Source organism: Rattus rattus, chromosome 9, assembly GCF_011064425.1.
Source record: "Rattus rattus isolate New Zealand chromosome 9, Rrattus_CSIRO_v1, whole genome shotgun sequence".
Lineage (NCBI taxonomy): Eukaryota > Metazoa > Chordata > Mammalia > Rodentia > Muridae > Rattus > Rattus rattus.
Window position 1 is genome coordinate 16,964,947 of NC_046162.1, and position 16,748 is coordinate 16,981,694.

General features: G+C 52.6%; 2 protein-coding genes across 10 annotated transcripts in view; both read right to left on the reverse strand.

Annotated features, from left to right (window-relative positions):
- Positions 1-83: 83 nt before the first annotated feature.
- Positions 84-2,192, reverse strand: Nudt16l1 (nudix hydrolase 16 like 1). The gene is made up of 3 exons (XM_032913533.1): positions 1,833-2,192; positions 1,491-1,751; positions 84-920 (listed from the first exon to the last, which is right to left on the reverse strand). The coding sequence occupies exons 1-3, from the start codon at positions 2,019-2,021 to the stop codon at positions 699-701; spliced, it is 672 nt and encodes a 223-aa protein (XP_032769424.1). The 5' UTR covers positions 2,022-2,192; the 3' UTR covers positions 84-698.
- Positions 2,193-2,789: 597 nt separating this feature from the next.
- Positions 2,790-16,748, reverse strand: part of Mgrn1 (mahogunin ring finger 1) — a 49,228-nt gene continuing 35,269 nt past the window's right edge. For 3 of the 9 annotated variants that reach the window (XM_032913520.1, XM_032913521.1, XM_032913527.1), the window contains 7 exons: positions 15,225-15,334; positions 13,600-13,665; positions 12,033-12,259; positions 9,562-9,685; positions 9,210-9,252; positions 8,069-8,167; positions 2,790-4,247 (listed from right to left, as the gene is read on the reverse strand). In XM_032913520.1, the coding sequence (XP_032769411.1) occupies positions 4,138-4,247; positions 8,069-8,167; positions 9,210-9,252; positions 9,562-9,685; positions 12,033-12,259; positions 13,600-13,665; positions 15,225-15,334 (779 nt within the window). In that variant the 3' untranslated portion in view covers positions 2,790-4,137. Of the gene's footprint in view, positions 4,248-6,113; positions 6,159-8,068; positions 8,168-9,209; positions 9,253-9,561; positions 9,686-12,032; positions 12,260-13,599; positions 13,666-15,224; positions 15,335-16,748 lie in introns of all 9 variants that reach the window. The other 6 variants (XM_032913524.1, XM_032913526.1, XM_032913529.1 and 3 more) reach the window with 3 other exon arrangements.

Below are 16,748 nucleotides of genomic sequence, written 5' to 3' on the forward strand. Positions count from 1 at the left end.
TTCAAGCTGCCACCCAGATTGATTTTGGTCCTGGGCCCAACCTTCCACCTCAGAAAGATGGCCATGCCACTCAGAAGCAGACATGAGCATCAGAGGAATGGCTTTATTGGCTTCTTTCTTCCTCAGTTTCACAGAGCCAAGTCAAAGCCCTCATGGGGAGAACACAGCCATATGGGGCACAGCCATTCTAAAACCAACCCACAGTTCATACACCAAGGAAAAAAACCCAACAGAAATCCAACAACCACCCAAGCATCATCCTACCCCAAGCTGGATCAGGTTCTGGGCTAAGGGAAGGAAGGGCTGATCTAATATGGGTCCTCTCTACTGAACAAAACCCACGACCAGTCCAGGATCTGGGTACCATCCGAGTGGTTGCCTGGGAAGAATGGCTCTAGCTGGGGCTCCACCAGTCATGAACAGACTCACGGCACAGTTTGAGCCCTGGGATGGGTGAGAAGAACATCTTCAGCTTGAAAAGTTGGGCCCGGGCCCAGGCCCAGCCCACTGACCAACCTGAGAGAGGGTGGCTGGGTCCCAGGGACTGCTTGGGACAACAATGATGAACAGCTGCCTGCTTGTCCCTTGCAGTAGAAGGGATGCAAAACCAAACACACTAGAAGGCACGCTTCTCGGGAATTCCAGGGCCTGTGGGCAGAGACAGCCAAGGGAGGGCAGGGACCTGCACAGGAACCACCTCAGGATGAGGCCGGGAGCAGCTTCTCTAGGGCCTTCTTCTGCTTCTCTGTGGCTGAGGCCAAGGCCTCGGCCAGCTTTTCCGAGGGCATCATGTTGAGTACCTTAAGGGCAAATAGGAGCTGATATTTGGCAGTGCTGACGAAGGCGTTGCTCAGAAAGTTAGGGAAGCCTCCTACTCGATCCTTCTGTGTGTACAGTGGGACACGTACAAGGCCCAGGACCTGTGGGACAGAGGGCACGGGTGGGGCTGGGCTCTCCTGTAGAGGCAGGACTCTGGCAGAAAGTCCTGTCAGCCACCAGTTTGCCAGAGACAGGGAGACCCAGGCCGGCTCTGGCCAGGCATTGCTAGTGCAGTAAAGCCCCTTCTCCCCAAGTTTCAAGGCCAATCCTACGCACTCCCCACCCTGTCTGGCTGCAACTCCCATGATCACTAGTTTCACTCTATGCCCTTTAGACCAGAGAATCCTCAAATCCCCAAATTTCCTCTCAGGAGGTAATCCTAAACGCTACAACCCGGTTTTTGTTTTGTTTTTTGTTTTGTCTGTTCTCAATTTTCCAAGCAGGCCCTGATCATCCCTTCCAGTGACCCCGAGCCCCACTCCCAGGATTGACAATGGCAGGCAACAAGGCAATGTAAACAGCCCATGACCCAGACCCCAAGTCCCTCTTCCCATCCAACAAAGCCAGGGTGAGGACCCTGAGGGGCACTTGTTACCCATTGGTGCCTTCTGTGGTGCCAGAGCCAAACCTCAGGAGTGGGAACGGGGGCGGGCCCCAGGCAGTAGTCCCACCTCCAAACCGTGGTCCCGCGAGTGCACAGCGCTGATCTCTACAGCATGCAGCTGTTCCAGCGTCAGCTGCCGTGCGTACAGGTGTGCCACCACACGGTGTGGACCCTCAGTCAGGTGTGAACTCAGGTAGTCAGCTTCAGTAAGGCGTAGGCCGCCCAGGCCCAGACCCAGGACCCGGTTCAAGCCATCCTCCAGTGACCAGAAGCGGCGGTCCACGAAACCCCCGGGAAAGCCCAGCAGCCCATCGAAGCGCATCTGCATCTGCAAGGTAAGCCTGGTCAGGACGCGGGGTCTACTGGGTGTCCCAAGCGATCCGCCCTGCTAGCCCGCCCAGCTCCTCACCAATACTGAGAAACGCATGGGGATACGGCCGAAAAGTTGCCCGGGGTTGGCAGCGTACAGCATGGCGTGGCATGAATGACTCCAGCCGGGCCCCAAGCGCATTGCTTCCTCCCGACTGATCTGCTTCAGCTCCGGAACCGTCGTGGTCGACATCTTGATGTGCTCCAGGCCCACTGCCCAAATGAGCATGCGCGACCCCGCCCACGACACATAGGCCCAATCCACGTGCTTCCACGTGCATAAGCCCGCCCCCACCAGCCCTGAGACTCTGGTGTTGAATCCAGCAAAGACTCGAGCTCTTGGTGGAGGCGGGGTGGGGGTGGGGTTATGTAGTTAGCTACTCTCCTTTACATAGGAGACCCCCCACGACTACCAGAAGACTACGGCTCCCAAGATGCACAGCACCGAGGCCAGGTTGTCTAGGGAGGTACACTGATCATCAAGATGTGCCAGTCTCAAGTCCCAAACGTCATTGAGAGTGCAGCTGGAAATCTCAATATCCACCTCATCCACGATCTTTCCCTGAGGCTCGACCCGGAGCTCGTGACTCCACTGCCCTGTGAAACCATGCCTTTAAAGACTTAAGCATCTAAGTGACTCCAGCTCAAGTGATGGGTCCCCCTTGTCATAGGCTTTGCCCTCTGGTACATTGATTAGTACTCGGTAGACATCACAAGAGCTGGGGTGAGTATAAGAACTAGGACCATCTGCCCACCTGGAGGCTGAGATCCAGCAATTGCTCCGTGGAGGTGAGCCAAATTTTATGTCAGCTTCAGACAGAGCGAGCAACAAAACAAGCACAATGACCGTTGTCTGTGTATGGAGGGGGTGCTCACTGCCCCTCTCACAGAAGCAAATGAAGGCAGCACCAAAACCTGTCAGCTAGTGTCCTGTCAGTACACCGAGAGCCAACAGTGCTGCCTACAGTGCTGTGCCAGAACAAAGGCGCACACAGAATATTGCTGCATGATTTTATTACTATAAATATACAGTAAAAATGAACCCAAAACTAGCCAATCAGTACATCAAATGATAGTACACGTGAATCTGAGACAGGTAAGTGTGGAGTCTGCATCCCATCTTTCAAAGTACTGGCACCAGGCGCCAGGGTGTTGGCAGGTGAGAAGTGAGGGGTGGGCATGCACATGCTGACATGTGTGCACGTATGTGCATTCAGAGAGAGAGAGACAGAGAGACAGAGAGAGAGAGAGAAAATATGGATGGATATGCAGACAGAACTGTGCTTACAGGCTTACCAGAGACCAGGCCAGTCACTGCTAGGAAGGAGCAGGGGGAGAGCCAGAGCTCAAGCAACCTGAGCCTAAAGGGGTCTCCATGCATTGCTACAGGCTGTCACCTGGGTGAGTGGCAGGGCAGCTCCTTGGGCTGACTTCCCTCTCTAACCGACCAGGGAGCTGCATTGCCTGGGGCACCTCTGCCCTGGGGCCACCCTTGGGCTACTTCTGCCTTAGAAACCAAGTAACCCTAGGATCCTGTGACAGAAGCCTCAGACAATAAATCGGTAAGAAAGTAAAAGGACAGGTAACTGGCAATGGATCTGCTGTGGAAGCTGCTCAGGCTCGTCCCTGGCAGGTGGTGGGCAGTGTTGCCCTGCAAGCACAAGCATCTCCATCTTGGAGGCCTGTGAGGATGTGAGTGAAGCAGGACCTGTGAGGGCTACTGGACACTGACCACTGCAAAGGACTGTGGTGTTAACACAGTCTGACTACCCCGGCCTTGCCTCAGCTGCCTCAGCTGGACAGCTGCCAGAGATCACTAGTGGGTAGTAGAGCAGAGCAGGAGGGGACCTGGAGGCTCCAAGGAGGGTCACCCATGCTCAGGACATCTGTAAGGTGAAAGAAAGCAGCAATGACAGCCTGGCTGCCTTGGGGTCACATGAGACAGGCATTGTTTCCTTCATAACCGTAACCTAGGCAGCCCACCTTCCAGAGTGTTTGTGAGGATGACACTTCAGTCCATGGGTAGATTCTCTTATGCTGGTTTGCTAAGTGCTCAAAGCATCAGCTTTGACATTTGGGGAGAGTCCCTCTAGGGCTCGTGGCCCATGGGGACAGCTGCTGTCCTTCATCTTGTACCATTTACAAATCTATTGACCATAAAAAAGGAGGGTGTGGGGAGGAACAACCCACTGTGCAATTGGATCAAGGTTCCTTGTGGCCCCTCAAATCCCAGTGGCCACATGAGGCGTGCAGACAGGAGAGGCCAGGGTCTCGCTGGGGTCCAGGGAGTCTCCTGGCAATGTTTGGGATGCTGAGGGCTCTGTGCTGCCCACTGAGCCATACTCTCAGAGAGGGGTCAGCTCAGAAGCTCCAGGCTCGGGACTAGAGCCACTCAGCAGAGGCCAGGGGGAGCTGGTGGTGGCAAGGCTGTGTGTCTCCATGGAGGTGGACCATCCTGTAGGTGGGAGCAGAGAAAGGAGGAGTCATGATTGGTTGGTGGTCTTGCATCTGTTCATCAACCCAGAGCCTCATGGGGCTTGGTCAAGAAGCTCCACTGGAGAAGTGGGCCTGAGCCTGTCTTCCACAGAGGCCTCTGCTAAGTGCCAGATGCCAGAGCTATGGTGTTGTGTAGCGTTATCCCAGGGCAGAGCTTCAGAGACAACTCCAGCTCTACCCTCTGCGTTAGGAGCTTCAGCTTCAGGAAAGGCAACCTACGTACATCTCCCGTCTGTGACCTACACTCCCACCTCACCCAACACAGCTGCCCCTGCCTCCTACAGAAGTTATAAATAGCAGTGGCTGTTTCGGGAGCGCAGCTTAAGGGGGACAAGCAAGTTCCAAGAAACCATGAACCCTACCAAAGCCAAAGAAACGGCACCAGGTCTGGCTCCCTGGCTCATGGGAGAGGACTGCGGCATAGAGGTCTCACCAACTTGGCACTTCCCAGACAGGTTGTGTGAACCTGGCTATTATGGTGCTGTCCTTCTGGGGAGCCCTGACAGGAAAGGCTGCCATCCCCTCTGTAAGAACCTTAAGAAAGAAGAGTCCCTGCTTGTCAGCCTGGTTTTCCCGGGTGCTTCTGTAACCAGCAATCTGGGCTACCTTGTGGCCACGTATCTCTCTCCAACAGGGCACCAATCCACTGGTCCCTAAGATTGTCTGTGTGTGTGTGTGTGGTGTGGCAAAAAGGTTTCAGAGACAGGATGGACAGGTTCCCAGTGGCAATGATGGTCTCAGGACAGAAAAGCTGAGCAGTCCACAAGAGAGCTGCACACCAGGAAAGGGACAGAGGCCGCAGTGACAAGTGAAGGAGGCATGAAGAATTCCCTCTGCACAGGCTGTGCCTTTTTTTTTTCCCCCTTTAAAACCAGAGACAGGGTTTCTCAGTGTAGCCCTGGCTATTCTGTAACTCCCCCTCTAGACAATGATGTCCTAGAACTCAGAGATCTGTCTGCTTCAGGGTCCTGAGTGCTGGGATTAAAGGCCCGGACCACCGTGCCTGGCATTATACTGTTTTAATGTTTCGTTTTCATTCTAAGTCTGAATGTTCTGTCTGCGTGTATCCCTGTGCAGACGTTGCATGCCTGGGGCCCACAAAGGCCAGAGAGGGTATCCAATCCTTTGGAACTGAAGTCAGCTACCATGTGGGTACTGGGTCTTCTGGGGAGGAGCCAGTGAACCTTCTCTCCAGCCCCCCAGGATACAACAGCCCTGGGAGGATGTACGTGTCCCACAGACTGGAGCACTGATGGGAGCGGGTGATGTAGGGCCTCCCAGCGACTGGAGCAAATCTCAACTACTGCTTAAGGCCACAACTGCAGCTGAGGCAGGAGGAATGTATACTAGAAGTATGTTTGGGCTGCAGAGCAAGTTCAAGGCCAGCCTGGGGAACTTTGTAAAATAAGACCCTGTCTCAAACAGTAAAGAGGGCTGGGGATATAGCTCAGTGGCAGAGTGCCTACCCAGTACTGACTTTTGTTGTGTGTGGACCCTAGGATGTTGCTGCACATGTTCCTAGGACTCCCTGACTCTCCAACTCCTCCCTCCTACCAGTGACAGTAACTCCAGAGCCTGAGTTGAGTCACTGCTCGAGGGACCCTACATTATCACTTTAGAAGAGCCTGGGTGGACAACTGTCCAGGTAGGAGACCCTCTGGCTCCAAAGCCAGGAACCCCAGGAGGCCACCTTTCAGACACCAAGGTACAGCAACCATCAGTGGCTCTGGACTCTGGATCCAGAAAGCACCCCTCAGGGGATTGGGCTCTTCTCTGCAGATATACCCAGCCAAGCCACCAGAAGTGTGGAGGAAAGGTCACGTACCAGCTTACTCCTCTATACCAACAGAGCACGACTCAGGACCCAGGGCTGTGCAGAGAGGAGGGAGAGATAGACGGAGCTCAGTTAGCAGAAAGGCATGAACTTTAGGGTCAGGGGTGGGAACTATCTAGAAACAAACTATCCATACATCACCTGCTACAACAAGAACCTCCAGGATAGATCCTGGACAACTTTCTAACCAACAGAGAGATGTGTATGTGTGATGCTAACAGGCATGGTTCCTCTTGTGGCTACAGAAGCCAGGCTACTGGACCACGGAGAGGACCCAGCAGTCTTCTGTTTTGTGGCTTTCCCCCGGCCCTGTTCTTTCTATCTGCAGGGGACCTGGATTCGGTGAATTCAGCTGCATCCAGAGGATGACAGTGCAACCATCAGAAAGTAAAGACACCAGCTACATGTGTATCCTTACAAAGATAAAAGATATGCAGCTTTCTCAGACAAAAGCCAACAGAAGAGACAGTGCCACTGTGAGAGTGAGAGTAAAAAGCACATGCAGGTGTGTACAACGGCCACACACACTGTCCACCATCCTCCAGAGAGCTCCAACAGGATGTGCAGAGATGGCAGTCTGGGCTCCTGTTGTGGAGTACGCCTCCATAACAAAAGGTTCTCAGAGAGGAGCTGGGATCCAGAAGCAATTTCTGCGCAGGACTGCCCAAGACTAGCTCTTCCGCAGCTACGCACACAGACCCTGCCTCCCCATGGCTTCTACAGCTCCACCTCCCACTTACTTGGTGGAACTAAACACAGCCTAAGATCCTTACCTACAGCTGTCTCTGTGGCTAGTCCTAATGTGTTGCTGGTCACAGCTGGGGTTAAATACTCTATGCTGGACAGTGAAGGTGCCCTCAGGGCCATCTGCAAGAGCAAAACTCATAGCTGGGACTCAAGAGGCCCAGGGGCCTCTCCTGACTCCCTGCTCAGCCAAATTAAATAGATAGGGGGGTGTTCCTAAGAACATACCAGAATTGTGTCCTTATAGAATGTGTTGGTTCTAAACACACTTCGCTTATGGGTTTGTTTTGGATAAGCCATGGTGATCTAAGACAACCCATAGCTGCTCTCCCACAAGGGGTGACCTGATGACCCCTGTGTCCTGGACAGCCTCTATGAGTCACTTCATATCCAGAGGACAGGGGCAGACATCCTCTCTGCCAAAGGATGCCACAATCTACCACTATGAAGCAGCCCTGAGAAAGTGAGCAGGGCCAAGCAGGGGCAAAGGAGTCTCTCTGCTCTGTGGAGCAGTCCAGCTCTCTAGGTAGCTACTTTTAAGAAGGTGTAGCTGCTTAGAAGTTGTAATGGCTGTTTATCCAAGTTTCCAAATGGCAGAACTCTTGTAAGTCTGAGAGACCCACTTCTAGCCCTGACCTGGAGCTCCCAGTGTGCAGCTGAGGTCTTCATCCCAGGAGAACAGAGGAGGAAATAAGCGACAGCCTGTACCAAAACCTTCAGAGAATAACAGCAAGTCCTGGCCCACTGCCCGTGGCCCAACCGGTGCACCCTACACTTAACCCTCTGGTCTGACTAGGAATGAGCGGCTGTAGCCTAGGTCAGCCCCAGGCAAACATCTGTGGCATGGGCCACAGAGGAAGAAAGAATGCAATCTCAGCAGAACCAGACTGGCTTCCCAGGGTCTCTGCAGGGAGCAGACAGAGAACAGACTTTGTCCTTTTACCCTTTTAGTTTGAGCAGCTTGTCCTGCCTTCCTTGGGCAAAGTTTATCTCAGTGGGAAACAATCTTGGCCAGCAGGAAGCCAGCAGGCAGACAAGGTGGGCCTGACCCATGCTGTGGGGATTAGCAGGGTAGAGCTCAGCGCCAGAGAGGACCTGGGCTCTGAGAGGGTACAACAGGTCTCTGAGATTCCCTTTTTCCTGCTCCCTCAGAGACAGAGGTAGGCTCTGTCCAAATGTTCACACAGGCTTGGTGCTGTTACCTGGTAGGTAGATGTCAGCAGGAGGGACTGGCTGGCTGCAACCATGATGCTGGGGACTGCCATCCTGCAGGACATCATCAATAGAGGGTACTCGGCTTCCTGCAGCATGGAGAGGAGTGAAATCAGGACACACAGGTAGAGAGAGGTCCTTGTGGTGCACTCTGACTCCATATACTCGAGAGATCAGTGGTGGGCATATGCATAGGTGAGAAGTTTTGCTTCTTTTGTTTCAAAACCAGTCTTGGTTGGAGCCAGGTGGTGGCTGTCCTTTGCTTTTCCTTGCAGCTGAGCCATCAGGAATGGCACCATTACCCCAACCAGTAATGGTGCATTGCAGAGCAGCCTTCTGGAGCAGCCCTGAGGACCATCCCTAGTCCCCATCCCTCCGCCCCCACAGTCCTTACCAACTTGAACCTGCATTCCTAATAGAGGGAGGGGCCCAGCCTAGGGGGGAAGCTGAGGCCCTGCCTGAGACACAGGACAGAAATACGAGGCCAGTCTAGAAAGGCTGCAGTGACCACGTTGCTCTTAGTGGTGCCACCCCACGCACACCCAGGGCCTCAGCCTCCTGCAGGTGGGCCTCGTATGAGGGGACCTCTCAGGAGGACGCAGGATACAACAGAGCAGCTACAACTGCACGGAGGTTGGGGGCATCTCATCATCCCATGAGCCTCACTGCTAGTTATAGCCATGTCTGAGACAAGTGACCTGGGCCTCTCCTAGATGCCAGCCCTGAATCTTGCTTTGTTCTTCTGTCCAGCAGCAACATGGCAAGGACTAAGCAGAGGCAGGCTTGAGGGGGCTCCTTACCACCCAATAAGGATGCAAACAAGGATGGGGGAACCCAAGCCTCCGGGGCTCCCGATTAAGCCCTCCAGTATAGGAAGGTAAGGAAGTATCAGCTGTCCTCAACTCATCAGGAAGACATAGCCACAGTATGACAAATGGCTCCCACACATGGGCAGAGCTTCCAGGACACACATGCGGTACTGGCCAGTGTCACAATGCCCTTACCATCTCTGCACACTAATTGTCCAGGTTCCTGACAGCAAGAGCAGGGTAGGGCAAAGGGGTGTATGTCCCTGACCAGGACCCAAAGCTTACCAAGGGCTCAGGGACAGACCTGGGAGAAGCGGCTCACCTTGCTTTAGGGATGGCTCACCCACTTCCTCTGTTCCGAAACTCTAGAAGACAAAGAGGAAAGGCCTCTGATGCAAACGTCCTCAGGTCAAAAGGGCCAAACCCTGAGACTAAGCTGAGGGCAGTAGGCAGGGATGCCACGGGCATGCAAAGACATTACTGGAAGCCAGGCGTCATATGTGGGCTTCATATGTGGGCATCATATGTGGGCTTGTCTACAAGCTTCAAAGTGACTCCACCACAAGGCACCCCACCTAGTCAGACACTCATCTGTCTAGCTAGAAGAGTCTAAAGGGCTGGGGAAAGGTCAGGATCAGTGAGGAAGGCCTGGGGAAGGCTGGCCAAGGCCTCACCTCAGGGGAGCTGCTCTCCTGAAGCACGAGCTCCACACCGCTTGGTGGGAGAGGAGCCTCCGGGTCCTCTGAGAGCTTCTCCTCATCCTCCTCATGAATGGGAGATGATGGAGACCGCAGGGTGCTGGGGAGAGGAAGGAAGCAGGGCTATAGGACAGGCGTGTGAGGAATGCAGTCCTACAAAAGGCCACAGGGGCCAGCAGCCTTTGCATATATATATATATGCACCTGGAGACAGGAGAGGTGACACGTCTGCAAAGATTCAAAATGTGAACCTGCCCAACAGAGGCTCCCTAGGGAGAGGTGCTCTTCAGCACAGACCGGAACAACAGAAATCTAGGCCTGCACAACAACCTCCTGCCTCACAAGGACATCAGCACAGGCCTCACAGCCTGACACTACAAGAAGAGACACTGAGCCCAGGCAAACATCAGAGGGGACTGTGTCTCTGAAGTTGTTCTGCCATATACACAGAGTACAGGGCCTCAGCAACTAGCAGAAGACATTCCTTTCTTTCTTTTTTTTTTTTTTTCCGGAGCTGGGGACCGAACCCAGGGCCTTGAGCTTGCTAGGCAAGCGCTCTACCACTGAGCTAAATCCCCAACCCAAGACATTCTTTTCTTATACTTTTCTCCTTGAGGATGTCAGCAGAGTGAGACTGACCAGCCACCCCAGGCTAGTCTCCGAGGGAGCAAGACTGACTCTTGGGCAGCCTGAGGGATGTGGTACCAGAGCGTCTTGTGATGCTGAGGGTGGAGCTCTGTGATAGAACTGTGGCCCCGCATGCACATGGCCCTCTGGAAACACAGATATACAAACCCCATCTGACAGGAGATTAATATCGAGGGCACATAGAACCTCAAGAAGTTGTACTCCACATAGCAACTCATCCAATCAATAAATGAACTCAGAACAGTTTGCAGAAGAAATACAGCCTTAGTTGTGTGGTACTGGGGAGATAGAGGCAGGAGAATCAGTGCTCTAGGCCAGCCAGTCAAGGCTGCATGAGAGCATCTCAGAATACTCAAAAAGAGTAAGGTCACCAGGAAGTGACCAGGCAGAGGCAGATGGATCTCTGTATCCGAGGCCAGCCTGGTCTACAGAATAAATTACAGGATAGCCAGGGCTACACAGAGAGACCCTGTCCTGAAAAACCAAACCAAACCAAATAAATAAATTTGCAGGAAAACTGATGGAACTAGAGATTATGTTAAAACAAATCTAGCCAGACTAAGACTCCATCATATGCTGCAGAATCCAGATTTTAGTAAGTATAAACTTAGTAAGTGTATTAACATGTGGGGCATGAAAGCAGAAAGGGACTGTGTGGGGGAGAAGTAGCCAAAGGAGGCAGCGACAACACAGGGTAATAAAGGTGTATGTAAATGAAGGTGTATGTAAATGAAGGTGTATGTAAATGAGACCAGGGAGAGAGAGGGAAAGAACCAGTATGGGTGTGTGGGACAGTTCAGCCACAGTGATACAGATGTGTGAAATGCCACAGTGACTATCACTGTTTTGTATGCTAATAAGATAAGACCAACCTAGCAAAAATACCCATTTACAAAAGCAATGGGTACCACTTGCAGAGAGCCATGGGCCATCCAGTGCGAACAGAGAAGCAGTGGAAAGTCGCAAAGCCTGGAAAGGGGGCACACATCTGGCTTAGCCAGCACAGGGAGCAGCAGCAGCCTGTACTGTCAACCCGATACAATCAAGTCAGCCTCAGAGCAGAGCCCAAGCCTGTCCCCGCGGTTTTTTAGTTATCGAAGGATGGATGGGAAGGGCCCAGATCGTTGCAGTGGGATCATCCCTGGGCTGGTGCTCCTGGGATTTATAGGAAAGCAGGTTGAACAAGCCATGAAGAGCAAACTAGTAAAATAGCACCCTCCATGGCTTCTTTCTGCACAGCTCTTCCCTCCAGGTTCCTGCCCTGTTCTAGTTCATGCCATAAGATACAGAAGTGTAGATCCTTTCCTCCCCAACTTGCTTTTGGTCACGGCATTTCATCACAACAAGAGAAACCCTAACTAAGACACAAGGCACCTGCTTCACGCCCTAGCATCCCCATCTCAGCTGCTACTGCTGCTCCTTAGACGAGATATGCTTAGGTGATCAGCTGCTAAAAATTCCAAGATTTAAGTCAGCTCCCTGGGCAGGAACATGGCACAGGCCCGTACAAGTCACGACAGCAAGCAACTGGTAAGGCTTGAGGCCTTGTGAGCACTTTCCTTGATGCACTGCTCTACTCAGTGCGGCTATGACCAACTATGGCAGAGTCTGACCCGCTGTTGTGCCTTTTGAGTCCCAATTATCAAGGAACAAAATGTACCACAAAGTTCGGTAAAAACACAGAGAAGCCTTGCAAGGCTTACATGCACACACAGCAGATCGCCCTCCCTCCCTTACATATGCCCACTTTCACTCAGTGTGCTGACACACCTCACCAAGGGAGACAGACACTGGCCTACCTGTCTGGAGACTTGCTCTGCGTCTTGCCCTTCTGTATTCCATTTTCTATGATTCGATCGAGTCCAGCAAGGGGACAACTGGCCTGAGAAAGACCGTCCGAGATGCCTGAGTAGGTGATTTCCTCATAGAGGGGAGCTGATGGGATAGCCGGGGAGACAGCCCGTAGACCATTGAGTGCCTCGAGCAAGGAGATGGGCTCATAGCCAGGTGGGACACTGTCAGAACTCTGTGGGAACAAAGCCAAGTGAGGAGGGACCAGACATGTCCCAGACCAGACCACAGCCATGAAACACCAGAAAGGGGACATTCTCCTCCCTAAACCTGCTTGGCTGTGTCTCGATCATGCCACCTTCTGAAGGCTTAAGCCTCATCTCTTATCAAAAGCTACCTTGCAGAATGGAAACCATCCTGCTCAGGATTCCCTTGGCCACCAGCTCCAGCACACATCCCAACACCCAGATGTCCAGAACGATCATGAAGGTCTGCAAAAGTCACTGCGCCCCTCACTACCAAGGCCTACAGAGCTTGCTTTGCCACCTTGCACAAGTGGAAAGTGTGATGGGTTAGTGAAAACAGCAGAACTCAGGCAGAGCAAGCCATGCCAGAGGCTAGGTGCTGCCCTAGACCAGGGGAAGTATGGCCTCCAGGGACCCCAAGCAGGATGACAGTGGGGGTGAGGGATGGTGCTAGCTGCTGCAGCCTCTCATTAGGAGTAGATGGATTTGACAGGGGGAAGGGGAGAGGACCATGCCCAGATCCCAGGGAATAGCGGCCAGGCCGTGGAGTTCTGTAGACAACTGTGCTGCTCCCACAGGCTCTCATAAACCAGACAGAGGGGAGGGCTCATGACTGCTCACACAGGAAGTGCCTACCCTGTGAATAACAGGAGGGGCAGCACCCCTGGAAAATGTGATCTGCACCAGGTTGGTGCTGGTCCTCTGGCTAACTCTCATCTGTTCCTACTGCCTTCAACTTAAAGGTGAAGAACTGCCTCCTGCCCCACACCCTCCATAAAGGACAAACTCGCTGCTTCCCAAGCGTTTTCCTTCCGTTACACTAGCTGTCAACTGGCTCTCACTGCTACCTGACTTTTGCTCCCTCTTTCTCTGTCTGATGCCCGGGGTGCAGGAAAAATATCAGAAAACCAGAGTCCTCGGCCCAAAGAGCCAAACTTCAAGAGACAGCCAGCCAGGATGCAAGACGTAAAGCATGCGGGGAATGCCATGTGCCAGAAGGAGCAGCATTATCAGTTCCACCTTCAGCATCCACTCCACTGCCAGCAAGAAACAAAAGGGAACCAGGGCGGTCAGGAGCTACAGCGAGCAGAGCTGGAAAGAAGGGCTGTGCCGGGGCTGGCTACCCCGGGCACCGACCCCGAACAACACACCTTCAGCTTTGCTTGTGCCATAAAACTCCCTTCCTGGGCAGGGGTGCCGGGACTAGGGAGAGCAGATTTGACAAAGTGTGTTAAACACATTAGCTTGGGGTTAAAATGACCTCCCACACTTGTTGGTTTAAAATTAAGGGTTGAGGCAAAAATGGAGCCATATGACCAAACACACTTACTGTTTCCCTTTTAGGTTTCTTGCTGGCCAGGGAGGCAGGGTGCGACTTTGATTTTTTAAAGGGACACTGTCAAAATAAAAATCACATGTTTTACAACTTCTACCTCCACATGGCATGGGCATTAGTGGGGTGAGACAGGCCTCTGGTTTACTGCCCTCCAAGCACACCCAGGAATTGAATTCCAAAACTATGGTAGACTTTAGACCATACTCAACACAACAAAAATTCTGCATTAGGGCTACATAGGCTACCTGCACATTTAAACAGTTCCTGGGAGCCCTGCAGTGGGTCCCACACAGAGAAGAAGGGTATGGGATCTAGCCACATCCTCCACCTAACTTACTCATGGTCTGGGTCTCCCCAAAAAGAAGAGGTCTTAGCCAAGGTATCATGTGGCTGGTCACTCAGCCCCATCTCTACCTAACAACTCTCTAGAGACCTTATTTGGGGACTTCACAGCCATGGCCTCGACAGGACAGGTGGCAGAGAACAAGCACCCACTGAGGTTCTCAGAACCCTGCAAAAGGTAGGTGCTTCCCAGAGCAGATTAGAGCTTCTGGCTACTTACAAATCAAGACTGTGTCTATTCTGTAATTGGTTCACTCAGAATAAGAGGACGGACAGAAGGGGATCCACCTGACCTTCAACCAACAGGGTAAAACCAACTAACAAGCCCAGCACTGCCCAGCACCAGTGGATCCCTCTGCCACATTCAGACCCCTCCTTCATGGGGCAGCCCCACCTCAGAGCCATTTTCCTACAACCAGCAAGCACAAGGTTGGTAAGCGCATGGTTCTTCAACCAAAGCCCACACAGTATGCCTGAGAGCAGAGTTGTTACAGGGGTCCTTGTGTGTGTGTGGCCGGGGGATGGTCCATTGCAGCAGGAATGCTACACTTCTAGCCTAGGGGCCTGAACAAAGCCTCAGTTTTTGAAAGAGAGGGAAAAAAAAAATCTACATTTCATGGAACACTTCTAGGCTTTTAAATGTTGGCATAGGCCAGGTGTGGGGCCGGGGCAGGAGCAGGGGCAGGTGGATCTCTGAGTTCAAGGCCAACCTAGCCTACAAATGAGGTCCAGAATATCCAGGGCTACACAGAGAGAAACTGTCTCAAAAAAACAAAGTAAAACTGTTGGCCCAGTTTTCAGAAGTCTACTGTGGGAGAGCACAGCACATCTGCTGAGCTTGCTGGCTATAAGGAAATGAAGCAGGTCTCTCTGGGAACAAAGGCTTTGTCCCCGATGTCCAGGCCACAGAGCTTATTGCTCTCTCCTCCCATGCACTTCTTGGTTCTGCTCTTAAGTCTCTGAGCACGTCTGTATGAGTCGTTATTTATGCCTCACTCTTTAGGTCTTTCGATTGACGGCCTTCCTGATCTGCCTGAAGCAAGGCCTACCTAGGCGATCTGTAGAGGGAGGCTCCCAGCTGAGGCTGAAGCTAGCCCACAGACAGTAACATACAGGGGCCCCTCAAAGGGTGCTGCCTAAGACAACAGTGGGAAGAGAGCAAACACTCTTGCCCTGCAGGCTCCTGTCAGCACTGGTCCTTCATTAGTACCTCACAGGCTGCTGTGGGGCCCATGCCTACCTTGTAGACAAGAAGAAAGAAACAGAAAGGCACTCACAGAGTGTTCATCGTGGTCCACACTTTGGGCCAAGACAGGACTGAAGGAGATGGGAGACAGAGCTCCTGGCTTCTTCCGTACAGCCCGGATCTGTAGGAGAGCTCGGAATGCTGTGGCAGAAAAAGCAAGAAAAGCATGTGAAGAAGGCTGCAGCTTCAGAGGCCTGAGAAGACACTAGACTGTGGACACTGGACACACTTTGCCATTCCCAGTGCCGAGAAACAAGGAACACGTTTCTACATCAGAAGCAGAGGGAATCCTTAGCAGATGGAGAACTGGCCAATCTGAGGCAGCTAAGAAACCAACAGCTACCTCAGGTCCCTCTACAAGAACAGCAGCTGCGGTGCTGTGCGTGCCAGTGGGCTCCAATAGTGGCAACCACAGGTCTCCACACTACAGCTCTGCCCTTGCCCTTCAGAGGGCAAGGACATGCGATGTCTACCACAGACACCAGGAAGGATAGTGGTTATGGAGCAGAAGGGACAAATTAGGACAAAGGTCATCTCTCGTGCCAGCTCTGCCCACAAACGTGTGACATTCTGAAGACACAGTGAAGTGAGGTGAGGCCCATGAGTCTATGATAAATAGATTCTATCATGTCCCATAAATCAGGATCGAGTAAGGTATGCCATCAGCCTGTATCCCAGTGCTGTGGAAAGAGAGCAGCACGGAACAGTGGGCCTTCCTCTCACATCTGCAGTAAGTTCTGATCCCTTCCAAATCCATACCAGAACCCTTTCCATCCTTCCAACCTCAGCCTACACAGCTGCCATCCTGACTATACCCCATCACCTCAGTGGCTGTGTCCCCTCTGCTTCCAGCACTGGACACAGAAACACAAGGCCTGTGCTGCCTGTTCATCTAAGGCTCCTATAACAGCCTCGCTTCCGCACAACCACTTGTACTTGGATATCTAGCAATCAGGAAAGGAAGGATATCTCCATATTTTCAGCCCAGCCCAGGATACACACCTGCTCTAACCTGCTGACCTGCGGGTCCCACCAATACACTCCCAGAGTGCCCCAGGCGGCCAGGCCTGGTGCTCAGCCTCACTAGAACGACCACCTCTCACAGGCTGAGGCTCTAAGCTGCTGTGTATATTTGGGACAGTAGGTTCGCAAGGGGACAGTGCTAGAAAGGACTACTCCAGAAAGACGGCAAGTCCTGGCCACCTGGCTCACTGGAGACCCTCTATGTAAGAACAGTACCTCTCAGGGGTTGGGGATTTAGCTCAGCGGTAGAGCACTTGCCTAGCAAGCGCAAGGCTCTGGGTTCGGTCCCCAGCTCCGAAAAAAAGAAAAGAAAAAAAAAAAAAAAAAAAGAACAGTACCTCTCCTTTGTCACACATAGGTACCAAGCCCTGCAGAAACTCAGGCTGGAACAGTCTGCTTCCCTTGCAAAAAGACCTATAAACCACCCAAGCCAGCCCACCTATGGCTCCGTCCTACCTCAGCGGAGTCACCAGGAGCCCCCAAACAGGCACTCTATCTTCCCTTTCTGTATATGCTGCCTGTCTTATGACAC

Bases quoted from the DNA above. Each gene is read 5' to 3' on its own strand.
- Nudt16l1 (XM_032913533.1), bottom strand. From the start codon at position 2,021: ATGCTCATTTGGGCAGTGGGCCTGGAGCACATCAAGATGTCGACCACG. The intron at 1,752-1,832 runs GTGAGGAGCTGG...CTTACCTTGCAG, and splicing joins CCATGCGTTTCTCAGTATTG to ATGCAGATGCGCTTCGATGG. The intron at 921-1,490 runs GTGGGACTACTG...TCTGTCCCACAG, and splicing joins CGCGGGACCACGGTTTGGAG to GTCCTGGGCCTTGTACGTGT.